The 21394-nt window shown below is 33.6% G+C and overlaps 1 protein-coding gene across 1 annotated transcript in view; it reads left to right on the top strand.

Moving 5' to 3' along the window:
- Positions 1-13500, top strand: part of LOC136026867 (nuclear pore complex protein Nup85-like) — a 63696-nt gene extending 50196 nt beyond the window's left edge. Inside the window, exons 8-10 of the mRNA XM_065703644.1 lie at positions 1008-1222; positions 9072-9360; positions 13171-13500. Of these exons, the coding sequence (XP_065559716.1) occupies positions 1008-1222; positions 9072-9360; positions 13171-13420 (754 nt within the window). The 3' untranslated portion in view covers positions 13421-13500. The remainder of the gene's footprint in view (positions 1-1007; positions 1223-9071; positions 9361-13170) is intronic.
- Positions 13501-21394: the final 7894 nt, after the last annotated feature.

Raw genomic sequence — 21394 nt, 5'->3', positions numbered from 1 at the left:
CTGCAGAAACTTGTCAAATTTGACAAGTGTATTTAGGCCATTATTTTTTAGTTCTTCAAGAATGGGGTCTTTTGGACAAATTTTGGTGAGAGGCGAGGGATAAAAGGTATACTTTTACTAAATTTAGTAATAATAATTACCTTTTTTATTAATGAGGAGATATTATATGGTCCTTAACCAGGCAGTTACCGATTGAGTACATGTGTGCTAAGTTTATTAACGATTATTAATTAAATTACAATTATTAAACTGTTTATTATGTTTAAATTTTGTGTAAACACCTGCTTAATCAAAGTAAATGTCAGGTTATTCTCAAGAGTGTATTTTTTTTTCAAAAGTCAACCCTAGTCAATAAGTTCACACAGAAACTATTATTTCTCATTCATAAAACTTTAGACTAAACTATACATTTTGATTGAGCAAAACTTTTAAAAGTTTAAAAGCATTTTTTAAGGCTATTCCTTTTTAATGTTCAAGCTTGGCGTCCTTAATACAACTTTTGACGAGGATGAACGGCTAGGAAGGGCTTATTTGCTAAATTTACTCGTAATTATTAGCTTCATTAATGAAATGCTTTATTCATATTTATTTACTTGTAATATTTATAAACATCTGTGTAATTCAAGTTAATGTCGTAATATTCTACTGATTTTTTTTTTTAAAGTGAAATAAAAATATCTAGTCAATAACTAGATCTATATTTTTCCAATTCCAATTCATCGAGGTTTAGAAGCAAATTCATATTCTGCTCTCTCAGGTGAAACTTATCAAAATGGACATGTTAATTTTTGGACCTCTAAATCATTTAAATTTTTCAAGAGTTGCGTCCTTCAGGAAAGTTTTGTCGAGGGGTAATGGATAAAGGGTGTGAATTTACTAAATTTATTAGCAGCATCTAGCTTTTTTGATAAATTGAAAGCTGCTCCATGTTTTATTCAGAGGTTGCTGTAGAACGAAGATTATGATTTTCATGTAATAGTAAGGAACATTTTTTATTTCTCTTTTAGATTCTCATTCAACCTACGGGACAGCCTTGTACAAGATTTTGCAACCTCATTGATTTGCCATCACAGTCTTTGGAGTGTCGCCGTTCTGTATCTTGACCATTGTCATTATGGCAAGCACATTCTTGAATTGGTTATTCCAAGGATCTCTATCCAGTCAGAGAAGAAAGCCAATAAAATTATAGCCATGGCAGAAAAGAGAGGGATGAGTGGTGTTGGTATGTTTCAGATTAAGCGATTAATCTCCTCATAAAGTATTGGTGTTATCACCATTGCTTTAAATTGCTTTCCCGCTTTTTCTTCTCAGAAAAGTGTGAAGACTGTGTGAGAAATTCTTTTAGAGTCAAAAAGGATATGCTAGCTTGACTCGAGATGTTGGTAGAATTTTAGTCAAGGTCCCAGGAAACATTAAACTGTCATATAATGCTGTAAATTCTCTTAAAAGTCAAAGGGCATATACTAGCTAGACTTCAAATGTCATTAAAATCACTTTGAAGATCACAGATAACTGTAAAAACTCTCTCGGAATACTTTGCCTTCTTTCAGAGTAAAACAGGTTGTGCTGACTAAACTTCAGATGCGGGTAAAATTAATGTAAAGATTCCATTGAATTGTAAAGACTGCTGTGCAAAGCTATTCATTTTATAGTCATAAAGCGTATACAAACTAGACTCTAAATGTCGTTAAAATCACTGTCATGATCCCAGATTACTCTGGAAGGATTGCCAGGCCTATTTTACATCATTTTAGAGTCAAATAGCTTATGCTAAATAGACTCTAAATTTTCTTGAAAGCTATTGTCAGGTTCTGAAGAATCTACATAGACTGTTACGAAAAACAGTTCCTGAATATCGTTAAAATTATTACCAAGATCTCGGAAAACTGTAAAAGCCGCTATAAAATACCATGCATGTACCGTGTAATGTACCGTGTAACGTATATACGTTTAGATTCAAAGATGCCAACTATACTTTAAATTTTGGTAAAATTCGATGTCGTTATCTCAGATTACTTGATTGCCTTAGCATACTTTACATTATTTTCGAGTCAAAGAGCTTGTACTAAATAAACTTCAAATGTTGATAACATTACATTTTTGAACAATTCAAATGACCTTGGTATACCATGGTTGGCATTTTGTTAGAAAGGCCTTGCAGGTACTATATAAAGGCTTATGTTACCATTCCCGTATAGTGCAGTGGCTCCCAAACTTTTATACCATGACAGACCCCAAGGCTTCATCTCAAATCGTACAGACCCGTTAAAGTTAAAACTGCAAAAGAAAATTGAAGATTGTATAAATGCACAATTTGGTACCTAATAACGATAATCAGATAACTGAGGTAAATTCCGAATCTTCAAAATTAATTTAATTTAGTTTAATTAAATATAGCTTATTTTTCATATAATTAAAAAATAATTTAACTTTAACTTATTATATTTGAATTAAAAAAGAGGGTGATGCTGACAAATGTAAGTTCAGTATCAAAACTTCTTTACAATGTGTATAATTCTATATAAAATGTTATAAATGTTCCTTACCTTACACGTGTACAAAATAAAATATTGTAAGATAACTGCGCAATAAAACAAAACAATGCCATTTGGTGTTAATTTACTGCAAGTAAAAAAATAAAAAAGCAGAAAATTAAAATAAAAATAGGAAAATTCTGTGTTCTTTATGTTGCAAGATAATAAACTCTTATTTCAACATAATTTTAGCTATAACTAGTGCAATGGTGTAGTTTTAGCAGCTGGTTCAACATATAGTTAATTACAGTTTTTATTTCATTGCAGCATCAGCAGAGGAAGTAGTTTTGCAAGTGTAGGTGGTAGTCAAGGGCATCAATTAAACTTTTTTTTTGGGAAATTAGCGGATACTCCGTTCGACATCTTAACTGAAATGTTTCTAATTTTCTTATAAATATTTTCAAATTTTGAAATATTGATTTTGGTTCTAAATATAGTTGTGATTGGTAGTGATGTTTTAACATTTAATTTAACATTAAATTAATTTAACAATTTTTATTTTTTAGCTTTATATATTTACTGTTATAAATACCGTGCATGCAATAATATTTATTGTTAAGAAAAATGGTTTACGTTGCTCTTTTGAATTTGAGTATTGGAATCCAGGATATATCATGAAAAGAATGTAATCAACTTAAGCTTCAAATTTATTTGATCCAAAAATCTAATAGTGATCATTTTTGAATACTACCTTCTATATAGTGTCGCAAAAAAGCTCAATAAGCTTTTATGCTCTTCTGTGGAACTTTCTGTGCGAGGGGTGGGGTGCCTTAAAACTCTTAAAAATGTCGTCTCATAAAATTTGTTTAATTCTTGTTCGAAGTGCAGGCACAATTTTTTATGTACTTATCAAATAGCCCCCGATAAATGTTTTTAAGTCAAGGCATACCGTCATTGCCATTTCCCAGAAAGTCCAAGATCTTGTTTTTATTTTCCCATGACTGATTTTATCGAACTAAAGATTGTGTTGTTAAAAATCTGCGTCCTATCATAAATTAAAAAAAATGTGCCCCTAATCAAAACAACGATCGTCTTGTTTCCGCTTAGCTATTGTTTTGATTAGTCAATCAATCAACAAATATAGATCGATCATTTACTATATAGTCAAGTAAACCAATCAATCAACTGTCATTTATATTATTTGAAAATCAGTTTTATATCTGTCGTCCCTAAAAAATTTTTCAAATTTAGATATAAAAAAAGGATTATGTTTTTCTAGACATTATGTATATAATAATAAAGAAAAACGGAGGAGAGATAATGAAAGGGAACAAATTTTATTTGATGTTTCGATTGAGAATTCCCTAGAAATTTAAGAAATTTAGGATTTCCCCCCTCCCCGCCCCTGCGTCTGTCTTTACCAACGTCACCTGTCATACGTGCTAGAGTGTCGAAAGTGCCTGTTCAATCTAACTAGACATTTTGTGTTATTTTCGTAGAAAATTTTTTATTTCTAAATTTGGTAAAGACAGCATGTTCCATCGTGATTGATGGTCCTGTGTTTCTTGAAGATATATACTTGATTTGTCAGTCATAGAAATTAATCAATGAATAAACTTTACTCATGTTGATTTGTTGGTGAATATTGAAAAAATTGGAGGAAAGATATTCAATCATATCTCCACGTAGAAATAATAAGCATGAAACTACGTATTGCAGCATTTTATTTCCAGTTTGAAAAATTCGTGAAGGAAATTGAATGAAATTAGTCGACAGACGTAAGGGTTTTTTAAGGCTGAAAAAGTCGTAATTAGTCAATATGCGAATTAAAATTCGCGAAGTAAATTGAACAAAATCGGTCGATAGACGTATGTTTTTTTTAAACTACCTACAGAGACTAGGCTAATCAGTCGATAATTACCACAATCACTCTCATCACCTTTCTTATACAGGGATTTAATTAGGGCTTTTCTAAAAGCGCTACGTACTTCTCCTTTTTCAAAAATCATATTCATAATCTTTAGTAACTTTCCAACCTCAGAGCCACCGTATTTAAAAAACTCATTTACCACACTATCAGCACTTGGGATCCTTATTATTTTTTAATCCTTTTAGTACTGTCGCAAATTCTTTCTCACAAAACAAATATTCCTTCACATCAAAAGTATCACACACTTTTTCATTTCCCTCTATATATTTTCCTGCAACTCTGTTTCAGTTTAGCACATTCTCAAATTATTCTGCCCATCTCCCTTTAACTCTTTCTTTATCACTAATTGTGGCCCTTTCGTTTCTTTCTTTAACTGGGACAAGTCCACATTGACTACTTCAATTTATTAATGTGCCAGTAAAATATTTTACTGTTATGCCGTTTGGCCATATCTTCCAGATCCTTGCCAATTTAATCCATGGCGTCCATTTCACATCTTCTTAGCTCATATTTTAATGCTATCTCCACTTTATTTACATTCCTCTTGTTTTCATGTCATCTATCACTCAGATAGTTCTTGTGCAAGCCCCTTCTCCTCTCTATTAAACATAAAGCTTCCCCACTTTTATTCCTTGCTGCGTTCCTAACTTTCTTCCTTAAGACACCCTCAACAACTTCACAAATTGTTCTCCTAAGATTATTCCGGCCATCCTCTACGTTGTCGACTTATCACTGTTGAAAAAACTTTCTAATCTAGTTAAACGGCCCTTGTGTTTCAGGTGCTGTTCGTAAAAAATTGGGACAGACGGTCAAACTTTACCGTAAAGAGCAAGGTATTGAGGAAAGGGCAAACCTCTTCATATACGGAATAATTTCTGTTCGTTTTGAGTTTTAATGCTGCTCTTTACTTTCTGCTAGAAAGGTTTTTCATATTTTTAAGGTTTATCATGTTTCATATATTTTTTTATACATATATATAATTTCTGATCGTTTTTCAAAGAACGCCGGTTAATCTGGCTCAACCTCTATAAATCTGCCCTCCCCTCACGGGAGACTCCTCCGTGAAAAGTTCTTCCCACGAAAAATATACCCCCCCTCTTGAAAGTTTCTTCCGGGCAATTCCATCCTGGATAAAAAAAAATCCTCTCACCATAAAATTTCTCGCTGGCGAATCACCCTGAAAAATTATCCCTAGCATACTTTCACTTGATAAAAGACATTAAGCTCTAATCGGTTTTCTCATCCCTCCAGAAATTCCCCCTTCCACGAAATTCTTTTTTCCCAGAAATCAAAACGTGCTGAAAATTTCCTCCGGACAATTCCCCTGGAACATTTAATACAAAAGTCATTTGGCAAAGAGAAAGTCAGACAAATCAAAATAATTTCGTATGAGAATTCTGTCAAATCCCCTAGTATAAAATTTTCCCTGGAAAGTTCACCTCTGGAAATTTTACTCCTCACGGAAAATTATTCCCATGTAAATTTGCCCCAAGCATAAATGTCCCTCCCCCGAAAAAATGTGTGTATACTTCCCAATAACAATTGCTAGACGTAAACGATGGGCAAATATAATAGCATAAAGACCTAACTCCAGGGGCTGTGGGGGGTCACGTTATCTCCAAAGGTATGGTTTTTCGAATGACCTTGGGGAAAAACGGGATTCGGGAGAGGGCTAGTTGCCCTTCAATCTTTTTGATCACTTAAAAATTACCTCAGAACTTTTAATATCCGTTTAAATGAGCCCCCTTTCGATGTTCTATTACCATTGGTTCGATACGATCTCCCCTGGGGAAAAGAAAAAAAAAGAAGAAAAAACAAATAAACACACATCCATGATCCTTTTTCTGGCACAGGATACAAAATTCCACATTTCTGCAGATAGGAGTTTGAAATCTTTTTAGTGGGGTTTTCTGATACGCTAAATCTAATGGCGTGGTTTTCCTAAAATCATTGATTTTTAGGGGCGTTTTCTCCCTTTTTTCTTGAAAATCAGACAAATTTTCTCAGGCTCGTAGCCGTTTATGGGTAACACTAAGCTTAATGAGTTCAATATATTTGGAATCGGCATAATAAGTCGATTCTTTTGGTATATCTATTAATATCCTAATTCTGGGTTTTAAAGTTTCGGTTACTATTGATCCGTATTACTCCTTACTTACCACGTTTGTTACCACGAACTGTTTGAAAAGGCCTTAATTAGTCAATACAGGGTATTTTCGCTAAGTAATCATAATTTGCGAAGTAAATTGAGAGAAATCGGTTGACAGACGCACAATTTTCTTAAGCTGGAAAGGCCGTAATTAGGTTACTCCAGTTTTACTTCAGATTTCGACTAAAGATTTTTCTAGATAGATAAACACTTGTTTTTAAACCTTTTTTATGTTTATTTGTTCAAGTTTGATGGGTTGGAGAGACATAGCATTGTTGAAGCTGAAAACTCAGTATTTATTCAATTTCTATCTAGGTTAATTCTCATTTTATCATTTTTAAGTTTGAAGTATGCTGGAATATTTTCAACCTAAGATTTGTGAAGTTACTTACTAGCTTGTTTAATATTCTACTTGATAGTTTGGCCAAGCAATTGTCCATGTTTTGAAATTGTAATTAATTTGCCAAGAATACGCCATCTATTCTGAGAAAAATCCTGTCCGTCATTTAAACGAGCACGGTCTCTAAACGCTGGAAGAAAACGCTGTGTCTGTCTAGCGCTTAAGAGTTTGAGTGAACAGAACTGTATATTATAGTTATATGGAAATGCTATAGAGCTTTGAGCTCATCCAATCTCTCTCCAATATACGGCTTATTGCTTGGCTCAACTAATTTTCTTTTTTGATTACTCATGTTGTCATGCCAGCTTGTTAAAGCATATGCATTTAAAAATGATGGACTGCGCCAAATCAACACGACGTTTTTCTAACTTTTCGCATGAGATTTATATATATATATATATATATATATATATATATATATATATATATATATATATATATATATATATATATATATATATATATATATATATATATATATAATATATATTGATTGATTGAGAAATGATTTGCAAAAACTGAAAAGACTTGATATTTCACCAGTTGTCCGAAAAGTGAAAAACCTGAAAAATGGAATCGAGTTGTTTTAATGCTATTTATTTTGTTTTGAGCTAAAATTTTTAAGCAGTGTTTATATCTTCCTCGGAACGATTGAAACCTATTTTTCAGGACTAACAGTTTATATATCAGACAAATCTTTGGACGTCTCACTTAACGTCTAATTTAAAACCTCACTTGAAAATAAGTTCCCTTTTGATTAGTTATCCCATGGGAGGGGGGACAACTATTACGCCTAATCTGTAATAGATGTGAATAAATTTTAAATTATGCACACAAAAATGCATCATAAAACCTTCCAGTCTATAAAAAAACTCCATAATCACATAATTTCTCAAGTTCTAAAATTCTGTAATTCCATCTTTTGAATACCTGTGCTCAAAGACAACGAAGATTGCGTGAAGACAATTTTCTGACATCATTTTCAATACGTTGTGAAAACGGTTCGATCAAAACCTCATGTTATGTTTTGAACGTTTTATTTTTTTTTCTATTTTCTACCGGTATTTATTTTTAATGCTTGTAAGAGGAGGTTTAGTTTTGGCCTCCATGATATAGCAAAACAATTTTAACATTAAAAGTCTGAATTTCAAACTATTCCTCAAATTTAACGAAGAGGCACAACGTAACTTCGGAAATTAGTTACTTCAAAGAACCTGATAAGCTTAGACTAAAAGTATTAACTAAAAATGAAGCGAAAGAAGGGGGCGTGACATGCAGATATCTATAATTTGGGACTTGAAAGTCAACTAAAAGAGCGACACCCGTCTTACATGTGTCAAGTGTGTACATGTGTCACACTTGTACATATGTTAGTGGTTGCTTTCAAATCACTTTTGACTCTTAAAAAGGGCATTATAACTTTCTATTTCAAGTAAAAGGGCCCCACATAAAGCTTATGCGACCAGCCATTCAACAAAAAGCTTATACACCTCCAGGGTATAATTTACAACCGAGGAGTTCTTCCAACCCTCGAGGCGTTGCTAGATGTTCTTTGGATTATTCTGACACATTTAACTTGACTTTACACTAAAGTTAACTTTTTTCTTGCTGATGCTTCAAAAAAATGCTTGAATAAAAGAGCAATGTGATAAAATTATATATTCTTTACAGGCTATTGATTTGCATTTTCTTTAAACAATAAAATTTAGTTTAAGGGTTTTGAAAGACAACCAATGAATAAAACATTTTCCACTGCGAATTGGCTATATTTTTTGCACTTTAAAACGCTTTCAGTTAAGTGCTAGTTAAACTTTAGCGTATAGAGCTTGGAAAGGGGTGAAAGGGTATCCCTTATGAACATGATAATTTCTGTTCGTTTTCAGTTTTAATGTTGGCCTTTACTTTCATTTAAAGAAGTTCTTTTATTTTATGTGATTCAAAGCCAGGCTAAAATGATTTAAAGGGCTCAGCAGGGAGTTGCTTTGTGGTTCAACAGTTCTAGCCGTATTTTATGGGTTTGTAGATAAAAACATTCCATTTATTATTTTTGCTCTTTCTGTTCTGTTGTTTGCTTTTGTCGTCTTTTAATTGCTTTTATACCTACTGATAATATTACAGTACAAACAATTTGTCGTATCATGGGGCGTAGAGCGGTCAGCAACCATCAATGGGGTACAGCTCTTGGATGGGCCGAAAGGGCACAAGACACACCTTTAGCTAACCAAATTGCAGATCAATTCCTTCAGTACTATTCGAAAAACTACCAATTTAATACCGTGGAACTACTTGACAGCCTTGGTTCAGCCATCTTTACGAGTGACAGACTAGCGTTTGTTGGGAAATATAGAGAATTTCATAAATTATATTCAGCTGGTGACGTGAAAGCAGCTGCCAATTGTCTCGTCTGGTAAGTATGTAGTATGTACATATGTAGTATGGTCTGGGAAGGGTTTGAAGATGCGGTAACTGTCTCATATACAGTAAGCGTGCTATTATATGGAAACACATCAAGCACAACAGTGACTGCATATAAATATCCTATGGATAGGGCCATATCCAGGATTTTTGCGGAGGAAGAGGGGCTACAAAAAAACTTAAAAAAATGAATTAAAAATTTGTTCATATTCATTTTTGTTATGTTTTTATGAGTCAGACAAACATTTCCGGGAGGGAGGGTTCAAATCCTATATAAGTTCGCTGGTAAGGTCTGGCAAGTTCTCTTCTTTTTCGGTTATGCAATAAGCAATCACGTATTCAAGAAGTTAACGGAGGGGGAAGGTATTTTTTTCTAACGCTATAGTAACGAAAATTAGCACGTTCTAGCAGAGAAGAAAGGGCGAGCATTTACAGCTAGCCGCCATGAATTAGTTTTTAATAGGACCCAACTGTTTTTGAGACAAGTTCACTGAAATTCCGAGAGGGGTGTTGAAAGCCAATGTGTTAAAAATTACTGGACGGGTGCCAACCTTGCACCGCAGTTACTGTGAGTACCATATTCGGAACAAAGCCATAAGTGGAACAAAGTGAAATTATTTATTTTTTCTGATAGGCTACGTTCGGCTCCTACCCATTTGTATTAAAGTCACTTGGAAGCATAATTTGAGCCTAGGGTTAATATATGTCCTTGACCCTGGCTGACACAAATCAGTGGTAGCCAGACTGGCTTATTTCTTTTGAGTTTTCATACTCTTGTCTGGTAAGTTCCCTTCTTTCTCGTTTGCGCAATAAGCCATCACGTATACACTAAGTTATCGGAGGGGTAGGGTATTCTTCCTAACACTAATAATAAAATAATTAGATGAGGATTCTAGGACGGGGAAAAGAATGACGGGTTAGGGATCCCGGTTATCTGGGTTGGTAAGGTATTTTTAGAAGTTCACTCAATAAATTTATTCTGGTAGAGAAAGAGGGGGGAATTTTGTTTTGTGTCCTAAAACAAAAATTAAAATTATAATTGAAACCATCTCAAGTTATGTTATCATTTAATTACACTTTTCTAAGTCTTTATGTCCAGTTTAATTTGCACACAATGAGCTTGAGTGTAAACTCAACCTTTTTGTTCTCTGGCTTCAAATGGTAACAATTCTTCTTTTAGTTATCTCCTAAAGTATTTGTGGGGAACCCTTTTCCCCGTTTTGAAAATAGTGATGGTCTTTATTTATAGTTCTAATTTACGCAAGCCAAGGGGGCGAAACAGGGGGAAAGTTTGTCTTTTTCTAGTTTCAAATTGTGTCTGTCTGTTGTATTTTATATCCTCCAATTACTTGCATTTTTGTGAAATTTTAATGTCACGTGCCTAGTTTACGCAGATGAAAGTCGAATAAGAGACGGGCTAACTGGTTCTGTTAATTCTGTTGTTTCTTCTCTTTCAACTTACTCTGAATGTTGTAAAAGCGACTTTTTCCTTTTTAATGTTACTGCTAATTCTAGATCACCACGTAGTTGTTGAAATTTGTCTATGTTTGATGGTTGGGAATCTTGATTACAAATAATTTACAGTCATTTTGTTAATAAAATGACTAAAAAGTTAAACTATAAAGCACTATTGAAACTATAATCGACCTACAGCGACCACTCCGTCTTTTCTTTATCTGATTTGTTTCAAATTTATCTCGCGTTTTTGTTCTAGTTGATTTTTTTTTGTTTTATTTTCATCATTTTTCTTTTTGTTATTCATTACTCCACTTTTTATTGCTGTTTATAGTGGGTAAAAAATAAATTTTTGTTATTAATATTTTTATTTTAGTTGCACTATGTACAGTCGTAAGTGTATGACTGTGGGAGGGAGGGGGAGAACTTATTCTAAAGGTGTCATAAAAGTACGGTTAATTTTGTCTCTAGTTACAAGCTTAGAGTTACAAATAAATTGATTGATTGATTAATAGATGGGATATATATTAATAGTGGCGTAGAACAGATCAAAACCAACTATTATTTATATTTCAAATATTTGCCTTATCTTTTTTATTCTGTCCGTTATAGCAGATTAATCACTTCATTTCCAGTAATGGATATTATTTAGATGTTTCATTTTTAAACTGTTGTGTGATGCGGCTGTACACCTTAGTTCGTTCCATCGTTTCATCCATTTTTTTTTAAACTGTACAGTGTTTTGTATTTCCGTCTTTTTTTCCCCTTTTTTTTCTACCTGTTGCTCGTTTGTGTTGTATTTTTGCGCTCATTTTCTTTTCTTCTTTTGGACTTGATTCGCAAAATTGTCGCTATAAAGCAAATTATAGCCTGTTGTTAAAAAAAAGAAAAAAAATGAAAGTTCATTAATAGAAGTGCTAATGAAATTTAATTTCTTCATCTGGAAAAAAAATATCCCACTCCCCCCCCCCCCCCCCCCTAATGTGTCTAGTAGGGGTTCCGTGTGCTTCATTAAATATCGTTTAAACCCTACTATAAATGTTTAACTTATAGCTTAGCCTCATAGCAGACATCTATGTTTTCTGTTCCATATATTTTACTTTTCGATCCACCTTCCTTCTTAGTTTCATTTTCTCTTACTTTTATCGTACTTTTTGTTTTATTCAAATTTAATGCCTTGGTTTTTTCGTTTGCTGTTTCCTAAAATTGCTACTACTTATTTTTTTTAAGTTTTAAACTGATCAATATAGAATGTCTACAATTTTGATTGCAACGCAAAAAAAGGATATAACCCCTTATAGTTTTCTGTAGATGCTTTTGTTTGTGACGTATACATATATTTCTAACTTTTTCAGTTTTTTTGGAATGCCTTTTCCTTCGTTCCGTGTGGTTACACTCCTAAAAATAAACGGTAGCGGTTTTCTTTTGCTATTAGTTGAAAAATTGGGCTACCATCATCATTGGTAATTGTATTGTGAATGCAACTAAATGATATTGTTATTTAATTGTGATTGTTATTCACAGTTGTGGTTGTGAATTTGCCTATACCTTTCTCGATAATAGTTTATTCTGAAATTTGTGTCGACTGTTTCAAGGATGTTGTATCCGTATATTCATAAGAAAAATTCTTTCCTAGAATGTTTAAATTTATTTCATACATATATACCTAACCAAGCCCGTCAAACAATAGGCGTAAAAAAATGATTGTACGTGCTCTTTGAGTGGACCGCATAGAAATATTTTGCATAATTCAGATGAATTCCAAATTATAATTACCCCACCCCCTCCACCAAAAAGCAACACAACTTTTCCTGAAAGTTTCAACTTGAACTCCTAGCTATGAAACAAAAAAGGGTATATTTACAAACCCTGATAAAAGAAAATGATAGTGCACGCTCTTAAAGTGGACCATATAAAAATATTTTGTATAATTCAGATGAATGCCAAATTATAATTATCCCCCCCCCCACCAAAAAGCAACACAACTTTTCCTGAAAGTTTCAACTTGAACTCCTAGCTATGAAAGAAAAAAGGATATATTTACAAACCCTGTGTAAATATTTCAGCTTTTGATGAAAACTGCTGACTTCGTCTCTTTAAACTGCATGCAGTACTCGCTTGCCTTCAGGCTTCTCCCACGACATAAGTATGCTTCCTCTAATTATCGGATACCAACTGACTTCAGTTGTAAGACGACTCAGGAAAAATACACCTTTCAGGTATTACATTACGTCTTTGAATTCAGATAGATAAATTCTTGGGAGCTACATACACATACCAACACACATATTCGTGGGAGCTTAAGGAGGGCTAACTCGATTACAAATTAAAAGATGTCTTATTTTAGGATGTTGTCTTCAGAGCTTGCTCCAAGATATTTCTGGCCTGTATTAATTACTGATTCGCTACCACTGCTGGAATCTGATGAAGTTGTGATTGATACAAATGGAACCTATATCCTTATGAAATCTTTACAAGAGTTAGAAAGTCATGATCTGGTGCCCAAAGAGAGGAAGATTCTTTTTCATACCGCTATGAGTAGGAACCTGGCCAAGTCACTCATATTGGATATTGATTCAAACAAAAGAAGTATATAACTGAATTGGCTCAGCCGATGTATGTAATGTGTTTGTTCAGTTTTATTAAAAGCATAATTGTCATAAATGGTTTCCTTTGAGATATTTTGTTTCAATTAAAAAAGTTTAAGTTTCTACCTTTTTAGGTAGTGAAACTTGAACTCAAAGAGTTCTTGCATCCAGTTGTCATTTATTAATTCTATTTTTAGTAAATTTTTAACTTGCTTATTTTTACTTTAGCTATACGATTTACTGTCTTGCTCAACGCCAAATGACCTTGGAATGATTTTCGACGATCATTTTGTTCGATTGGCTGCCGCTTCTCCGGGGATCTTCTGCCAGTCGTTTTTCTATCTTCAATCATATCGTCGGAAATCCCCTTTGGCTTGATTTTCAAAACTGCTTTGAGTTTTGACGCTGATTTGGAGGTTTTGACAAAACCTCCTGGTTTTTGTTTAAATTAAGGTGCTGCTTCGCGAGCAAGAACGTCTTGACATACCGTGCCAGCGGGATGACCCTGAGTGTGGCCAAGAAGATTCAGGTGACGTCTTTTGATAATGAGTGAGAGTTTATCTGATTGCCAAAACGTCTTATTACTTCACTATTTGATATTCTGGCCCGTCTATTGATGCGGATGATAAAACACGGGCATGGGTGATTCGTATTCGTATTCGTTGTCTAAAGGTCCCCCCTCTTCCGCTTTTATTTGCTATTTTTCGAAAGCATATAGTGGCACAGCTTGGGCAATTGAAACCACAGGATAAATATTATACAGTAGGTAAAATATCTATACCCTCCATTAAAGATTTTGCGACACGTTAGTCGCACACCTTTTTTAATGACTCCGCCTTTGAAAATGCGCAATTACACATTTTTAGCCACATACATACGCAATGATCCGATTGAATGCCAAGTAGTTACTGAAGCTGTTGCTGCGACGCTGTGGTGACTTACCAAAGTGCGCGCTGTGATGTGTTCCATTTCTGAACCGAATCTTCGCTGATGTTTAATATTTATGCTGTGGTTGAAACATGAGCTTTTGACTTTTTTTGGTTGAGATGTCTTGTTTTTTTATTTATTTATTTTTTTTTTATAGAGAAGAGTAATGACCTCCCAAGCCTTTGCTATGTGGGTACAAAATATTTATTTTCGCACCACTCTGTTTTATTATAGTACAACCGTGACAGTTCAATTCCTTGGTGTTTCTATTGGCATGACATAAAGGTTAACCTCGCTAGGATCAATTTAGTAAAGAACCGTAACTTTTGTCTTAGAGACACTAAGGGTTAATCCAATGGACTCAGAAACCCCGGAAACTTCTTCGATCATGCCTCATAGGTCGTGGATGGTTGCCTCCAGTTCGTGTACGATATCTGGATCTCTCAGAGATTGGAGGAAGCCCGAAGACGATTCTGCTGTGAGTTATATTTAAATCAGTCTATCCCGTAGTTGAATGCTCAACTATGGTACATCCTCAAACTTACTATTCGTTTAGCACGACTTGAAGAGCGTTTTGTCTTGGATTGCAATTGGTCAGAATCAAACTCTTATTATCTCTCACTTAAATAGCGACGAAGACCACACTGTCTTTCCATCACAAACACTAAAAACAAGGAGGATAATAGGGAATTTCTCAAGAAAGTGGGAAACAAATTATAATGAATATTCTAATTTGTTTTCCAAATGAATATTCTAATATTCTAACAGTCCTGGTTGAACTTCGCTGAGGTAAGGATGCTAGGACTATTTGAAAAACTTTTCATTTAGTTTTATTGATTTTATCCTCCTGTAAGTTGTTTCTTCTTATATATTTTTGTATTGCTGAGGACGCCCCTTGGACATAAGGCCGAAATATTCATTCTAATTTGTTTCCCACTATCTGAGAAATTCCCTATTGTTCTTCTTGTTTTTAGTGTTTATCTCTCACTTATTTAACATACTGACTTGTAAAAACGAACTGTAAATAAGGAGCGATTCGGTCTAACACTAACCAAAATTTAAAAAAAGGGATTTGAAAACAATTAATGCACAAAAAGAGTTCCAAATTTCAAAACTAAATTTCCGATTCCGAAAGTCAATATTTAGGGGATCCAGTGTAACCAGAGTTGACTCTGCAGTATTAAATTTAATACTCTTTGCTCTCATTCGTATTTAAACGGTGCGCCTCAATATTTATCATTATTAATGATAGCTTAAAAAGCACAATATCTGGTTAATTGTTTAGCGCCGAATTTGAGCATGCAATCATAATTATCCTGCCAATATTAGTGTCCCCGATTCTTAGAAAATTGCTTCATTGTTTTAGAAAAAATTGCTAAAATGGACTAAGCTCTCATAATAGCTAAAAGAACGAGGCACAAAAGTATTTGCCATTTACCTTTTTTTGCATCTTCGCCGTTCGTAAGTTTCAGATTTAAATTGTTGACCTAATGGAGATAAAATAGTTATAGTGTCACAAAAGTTTTGCTACATTGGACCAAGCGTTAATTTTACATTAAAATAAACAATACTTACTTAAATTTAGGGTGATTTAATTATGGTTGATTTTAGAAACCAGTTATTATTAGTGATTGTTAATTATTTTCAATTACCTTTACTGAAAATTCCCTCTGTCTGCTTCATATCAAATCTTTTTTTTTCAACTTCCAATATGCGGATTTGACTAGTGCTTTGGGGATTGGGATTTGGAACTAAAATTAAATTGAAATAAAGTAGGAGATGAAATTCAGCTTTCCTCGATCACTGACAAAAATCGATAGTTCTAATCATGCACGAACGCATGATTTTTTCCTGGGGGGAGGGTGTAATATTAAAAACAACCCTAATTGCTAATTTATGCTTCGATATTGGGGACAAATTAGTTCTTTTGAAGTACTTACGCCGGGGAATGATGCTTTTGGCTGAATATCTCTTTAGAATTCAAATCTAGTGATTTATTCCATAATGTATGATATGAGCAATATAATTTGCCTGTTTTTACTGTTTTCTATCAAAAAGTTCGTGGTAACGAACTGCAGTAAGGAGCGACCTGGCTCAATAGTAACCAAAACTCTAAAAAACGAAATTTTGATACCAATAGTTACATAAAAAAAAAATAACATTTTAATGCTGATATCGAATATATATCAATATATAAAAGTATAATATATAAATATAATATTTTTATATATAAATATAAAAAAATATATATGTCAAATAACAGTTTTTTACTGTTTTAAAAATTAGAGTTGAGAGAAAGAGTCAAACTTTAGCGTAAAGAGCGGGGCGTTGAGGAGAGAACAGCCCCTTTCATATACGAAGTAATTTCTGCTCGTTTTAAGTTTTAATTTCGCTCCTTACTTTTGTTAATTTTTTTTATTTATTTAATTAAATAAGCGAAAAAGTGTAGTTTTCGGTTTCAGAGACTAAAAATTCGAGAATATTTTTTAGGCCAGCCTGATTGTTGGAAACGTTAAAATAAACTAACTAACTAATAATAATAATAATTGATTTCTTACCCAAGAAAACATTATAAAAGTATTCAGATGTGGATTAAAAACAATGAAATGCGCACAAAAAATGCAAAACATACAAAAAACGAAAAATAATGACTATAGAAAACTTTTTTACATTAAATAAACACAAAAAAAAACAACTATAGAGGAATAAAAAAAAAACATTAAATACAAACAAGAAATGAAATTCACAAAAAAAGGAACTAGGAACTGATATTTAACATTTTCTATCAGTAGAAAAACGGACTATTATCAGGCTCGTAAGAAATTTTTCTTTCGTGCGGGGGGGGGGGCTGGGGTACTGATTAAACAACATACTCTTATTTGATATTTTACGTCTAAAAATTGGTGATATTTTGGCTGTCCTTTGAACTAGGAACTTACAAAGGGGAATGATGCCTTTGGTTGAGTTTCCCTTAGAATCTGAATTTTTATTATCTTGAATCTAAATTAGTCCGTAATTTATGATATGTGTTTAAATTTGCTTATTCAATCACTAGGACCCATGAACTAGGACACTTATTGAGCTTTAAGATTTCGAAGACATAATTAGAATATAATTAGAAAAAAAGACCATTTAAGCTCACCTGTCATATTGGATTTCCCAGGATTGGTTCTTAAATTAAGTCACATTTTTGCATGTTCTTTGCTGCTTCATTATTAGGCTTGCTGGTATTTAAAGTTTCTACCAGAAGCCCAAAAATAAATCCCCCCCCCCAAAAAAAAAAATAAACAAAAAATTGAATCAATTTGAGTCCAGGACACAATCATCGGAAACAAAATTAACGTAGAAAACAAAAACCGATGGACAAGCTTATCTGAGAAGGGGTAAAATTGCTTCAATCTGCCCCTCTTAAAAAAATGGAATGAATTGTAATTTCGATCATGCGCATATAGTTCTATTTACACTTGTCAGTAAACATTCAAGTGACGAAAATAAATTGTAAAAGGGTCAAAGGCTCATGTTGTGAGACCTTTAAGGCTCTTCAAGTTTGTTGTCGCGTATTTGTATTGCTTTATTCTTCTGTCGGTATAAGCTGCTAAATATTAGCCTAAGTATATCGTTTTAAATGATTCTAATGGCTTCAGGGAAGGAGAGGGGGAATTATTCGACTCCAGATTTTGAAAAATACCTTTTTTTTGTATCTTCAAGAAAAAAAATGGAAAAGTGAAATGGTTACCCCCTTTCTTGGTAGTAGCTTACTATTTGGTAGTTGAGTCAAGTGATTATATGATTTGAGAAGTGTCTGAACTTCTATATTTAGTGTTGAGCTTGGAGTATACAAAGGCAGGATTTATTTTCTAATACGCAAATTAATAAAACGTCTAAAGCCGGTTAAAGGTATAACTATAAACATTTTCATTTAGTTTATAAGGACTAGCATTTGTATTTATTAGTTGTGTCTTCTATCCTCACATTTTGCTGTTAGTTATATGTTGCATTATGCCACTCAACAAATCTGTACATTCTTTAGTTTGACAGACATAAAATATGTTTTCACACAAAGGCGAGGTTTCATTCACTTAGAAACCTCCTGTTGTTTCAGAAAAGGAATTCGAATTCAGCGTTTCATAGCCAGAGTCACTTTTTCTTATAGTCACATAGTCAGTTTTTAGAGTCATAAGTCACTAGTCATAGTCATCTGTGAGGAAAATCGGATATAGGCTTTATTTACGTTAGTAATACTTACAAATCGCATTCCGGAGTACTCCCCTACAAATTTTCCCTGAAAACAATTGGTCTATCCTCCTGGGAAATTCTCTCTTCTCAAATTTCCCCCTCCCAAGGAAAATTCTCCCTCATGGACAATTAGTTCGGAACAATTCCCTCTTGAAACATTCTACCCATATTTAAGATTGGACAGTTAAAGGGTAAGACAAATAAAAGAGTGAAGAAAAAAGAGATTCTGGAATGTTCTACCTATATGCCAAAATGCATGTAGAGTATATGGTGTATATTATTTCTTTTAATGCTCCTTTTCGTGTTTTTGGTGGCTTGGGGTTGAATTATTATTGTATGGTTAGGTATAGGTTAAAGAAATTAATTTTCCACCCTTTTCAACTGGTCTCTATTGGTAGATTTGAACCTGCGTCAACTAATGCATTAAAGTTGGCGTGTTCTTTAATGGAGGTAAAAATTTGTTTTTTTCAGTTGTGTAAGATCGTATATAGAAAGGTTCCGGCACTTGGGCCCCAGTAATAGTACAGGAATGACCACAAGACTACTCTTTAGTTGCAATGATATCTGTAATTTTTTTCCTATTAGTGCTATTGTATCAAATTTTGAATATCTTCAGGAGGAGATTTACAGCGATTACGTCAAGTTACCGGACTGCTTTGAGAACACCCGTATGGGTCATCTAAGAAGAAATCAAAGGGTAGTCCCTATTTTCTATTGACCTAGGAATACCTGCAATCGATGCTCCCACAGCCTCCCACTAACTAACAATTCGGTGAAGAGCTGGAACTCTCGAAAGTAAGGTTGTATCAGATATTACCATCCAAAATCCTGGATGTTCTTGAAAATCCTTAAACTTGAACAAATCTATACGAGTACTGTTGCCACTCATTTAGCTTGTACAATCTCTTTCCCCCCCCCCTTCCCCCTGGTGAGAACACATATGTAGACCTAAAATCGAATTTTAAGAATTTTTCAAATGTATCCCCATAGGCCCCCTTACCATTTTGAAATCCATTGTCTATATTATTAGTGATCGTTCCTTACTTTGGCATGATGCCCAATACTTTTATTTTGTGAACAATGGTGGAATTTGTTCTTAAAATCTCTCTCTTTACTTAAAATGTTGCTTGTTCATTTGGAATCAGAAGTTGTGTCATTTTTAAATTTGCTCGGTTCTGACTTAAGGTTTGAGTGCATGTTAATTAAATTAAATTAGAATAATATATTAAAACCTTAAATTGTACTTCAAACAAGAATACCATGTGGTATACACCTAGTGGACGCGTTCTCAATCACAAGCGGTGAACAGTTGCTTGTACCAGAGCAAATCCGCTGGAAGTAATTATTCTTATTTTTTAGTCCCAACCCATTATTTTTGTGCACTTCCATCATAGGTCAACCCTTCTACACTTGCCACGTATTGCATATTTTCAATTTTTCTTAACCTTTATCTTACCCTGCTATAATAACTCAACCCCCCAAAACATGACCAAAAAATTGAAACAAATATAAATATAAAAACGCTTAGAGTAGGATACTCTTCACTATATATTCTGCTTATATTTTGCAATATAGGTAGAATGTTCCAAAATTGATTTTTTGGCACCTTCATATCGAATACTAGATCAAAAGACTTTCTAACATACTTCTAGTAGGTTTTATGACTTCTCTACCCAACCTCGGTTAGATTTTACGACTTCTCACCATTGAATTTCACCATGACTTCACCATATATTCTGCTTATATTTTGCAATATAGGTAGAATGTTCCAAAATTGTTTTATTTTCATTATTTTTATTTGTTATGCTGTCACTTTTTCCACTTAATTTTGTGTTTGTGCGAAATTTTCTAGAGGTGAATTGTCCGTGGGGAATTTTTCTAGGGGAGGGGGATATGCCTATACGTTATTGCAGCGTTAAGCCGCCTGAACCCAGCAAAGCTACATCCGCTCCACATGTTGAATTATCTCTTCTGGCCCGGTTTGCGACGATATGCTCTTCGTTTGGCCCAGTAAAATGGTCCAGAGCCCGATTTTTGGGTATTTATCTTTTCATCCTTGAATGTGATCAATATGAATAGTGAACTTTAAAGTGGGTATTTGAGAGCATTTAGATGTTTCAATGCGGAATAAGCACACAGACCGTATTTTGGATAATGTTTGGTCTTACGATAAAGGTTTGATAATTGTGGGCATTTTTATTTTATTTTTCTAACGTTATATGTAGTGATAAATAAATCACTTGGGCCAATTTTTTTGTATAAGGTCAAATAATTGTAATTTTGTTCTGTTGCAATTGCCTTTTTGTTCTTTTACATTTTCCTTTCAACTATAAATCTTCGAGGCGCTTTAAATTTGTTCCTTGTTGACGTTCCTCTAACCCTCTTATGCCTTTTTTTTTGTTGTCTCTTTTTGGACTTTTTTTTCATTTGATTCATTGTCTTTATGTCGTGGTTTTATTTATTCCACAGTTATAGAGTTTGTCAGGTCTGGCATTTATACGCTGCTTTAATTTGGCTGATTCTGCTTTGATCTTTAATGTCATTTTCCTTGTCAAGAACATGAATTTAAGAGCTATTAATCTTGTCTGAATAAGCATTGCAATCAGTATCTACATATTTAATATTTATTTCCAGACCTAAGAGGTTCATAAAGTTAAGAATCTCACAGAAACCTATTGCCTACTTCGTGGTTGCAGTGGAAGCTGAAACCTTTCAAAGGATGCATTACTATTATATGGCCAGCAGAACTACTGCCACTTCAAAATTTATCGTACAAAAAGAGGGGAAAAAACTGACTCCTAGCAGAAAAAAAGCGTTGAA

The sequence above is a fragment of the Artemia franciscana genome, chromosome 5 (assembly GCF_032884065.1).
Source record: "Artemia franciscana chromosome 5, ASM3288406v1, whole genome shotgun sequence".
Taxonomy (NCBI): domain Eukaryota; kingdom Metazoa; phylum Arthropoda; class Branchiopoda; order Anostraca; family Artemiidae; genus Artemia; species Artemia franciscana.
The sequence above is the reverse complement of the archived record's forward strand: the minus strand, read 5'-3'. Positions and strand labels throughout refer to the sequence as shown.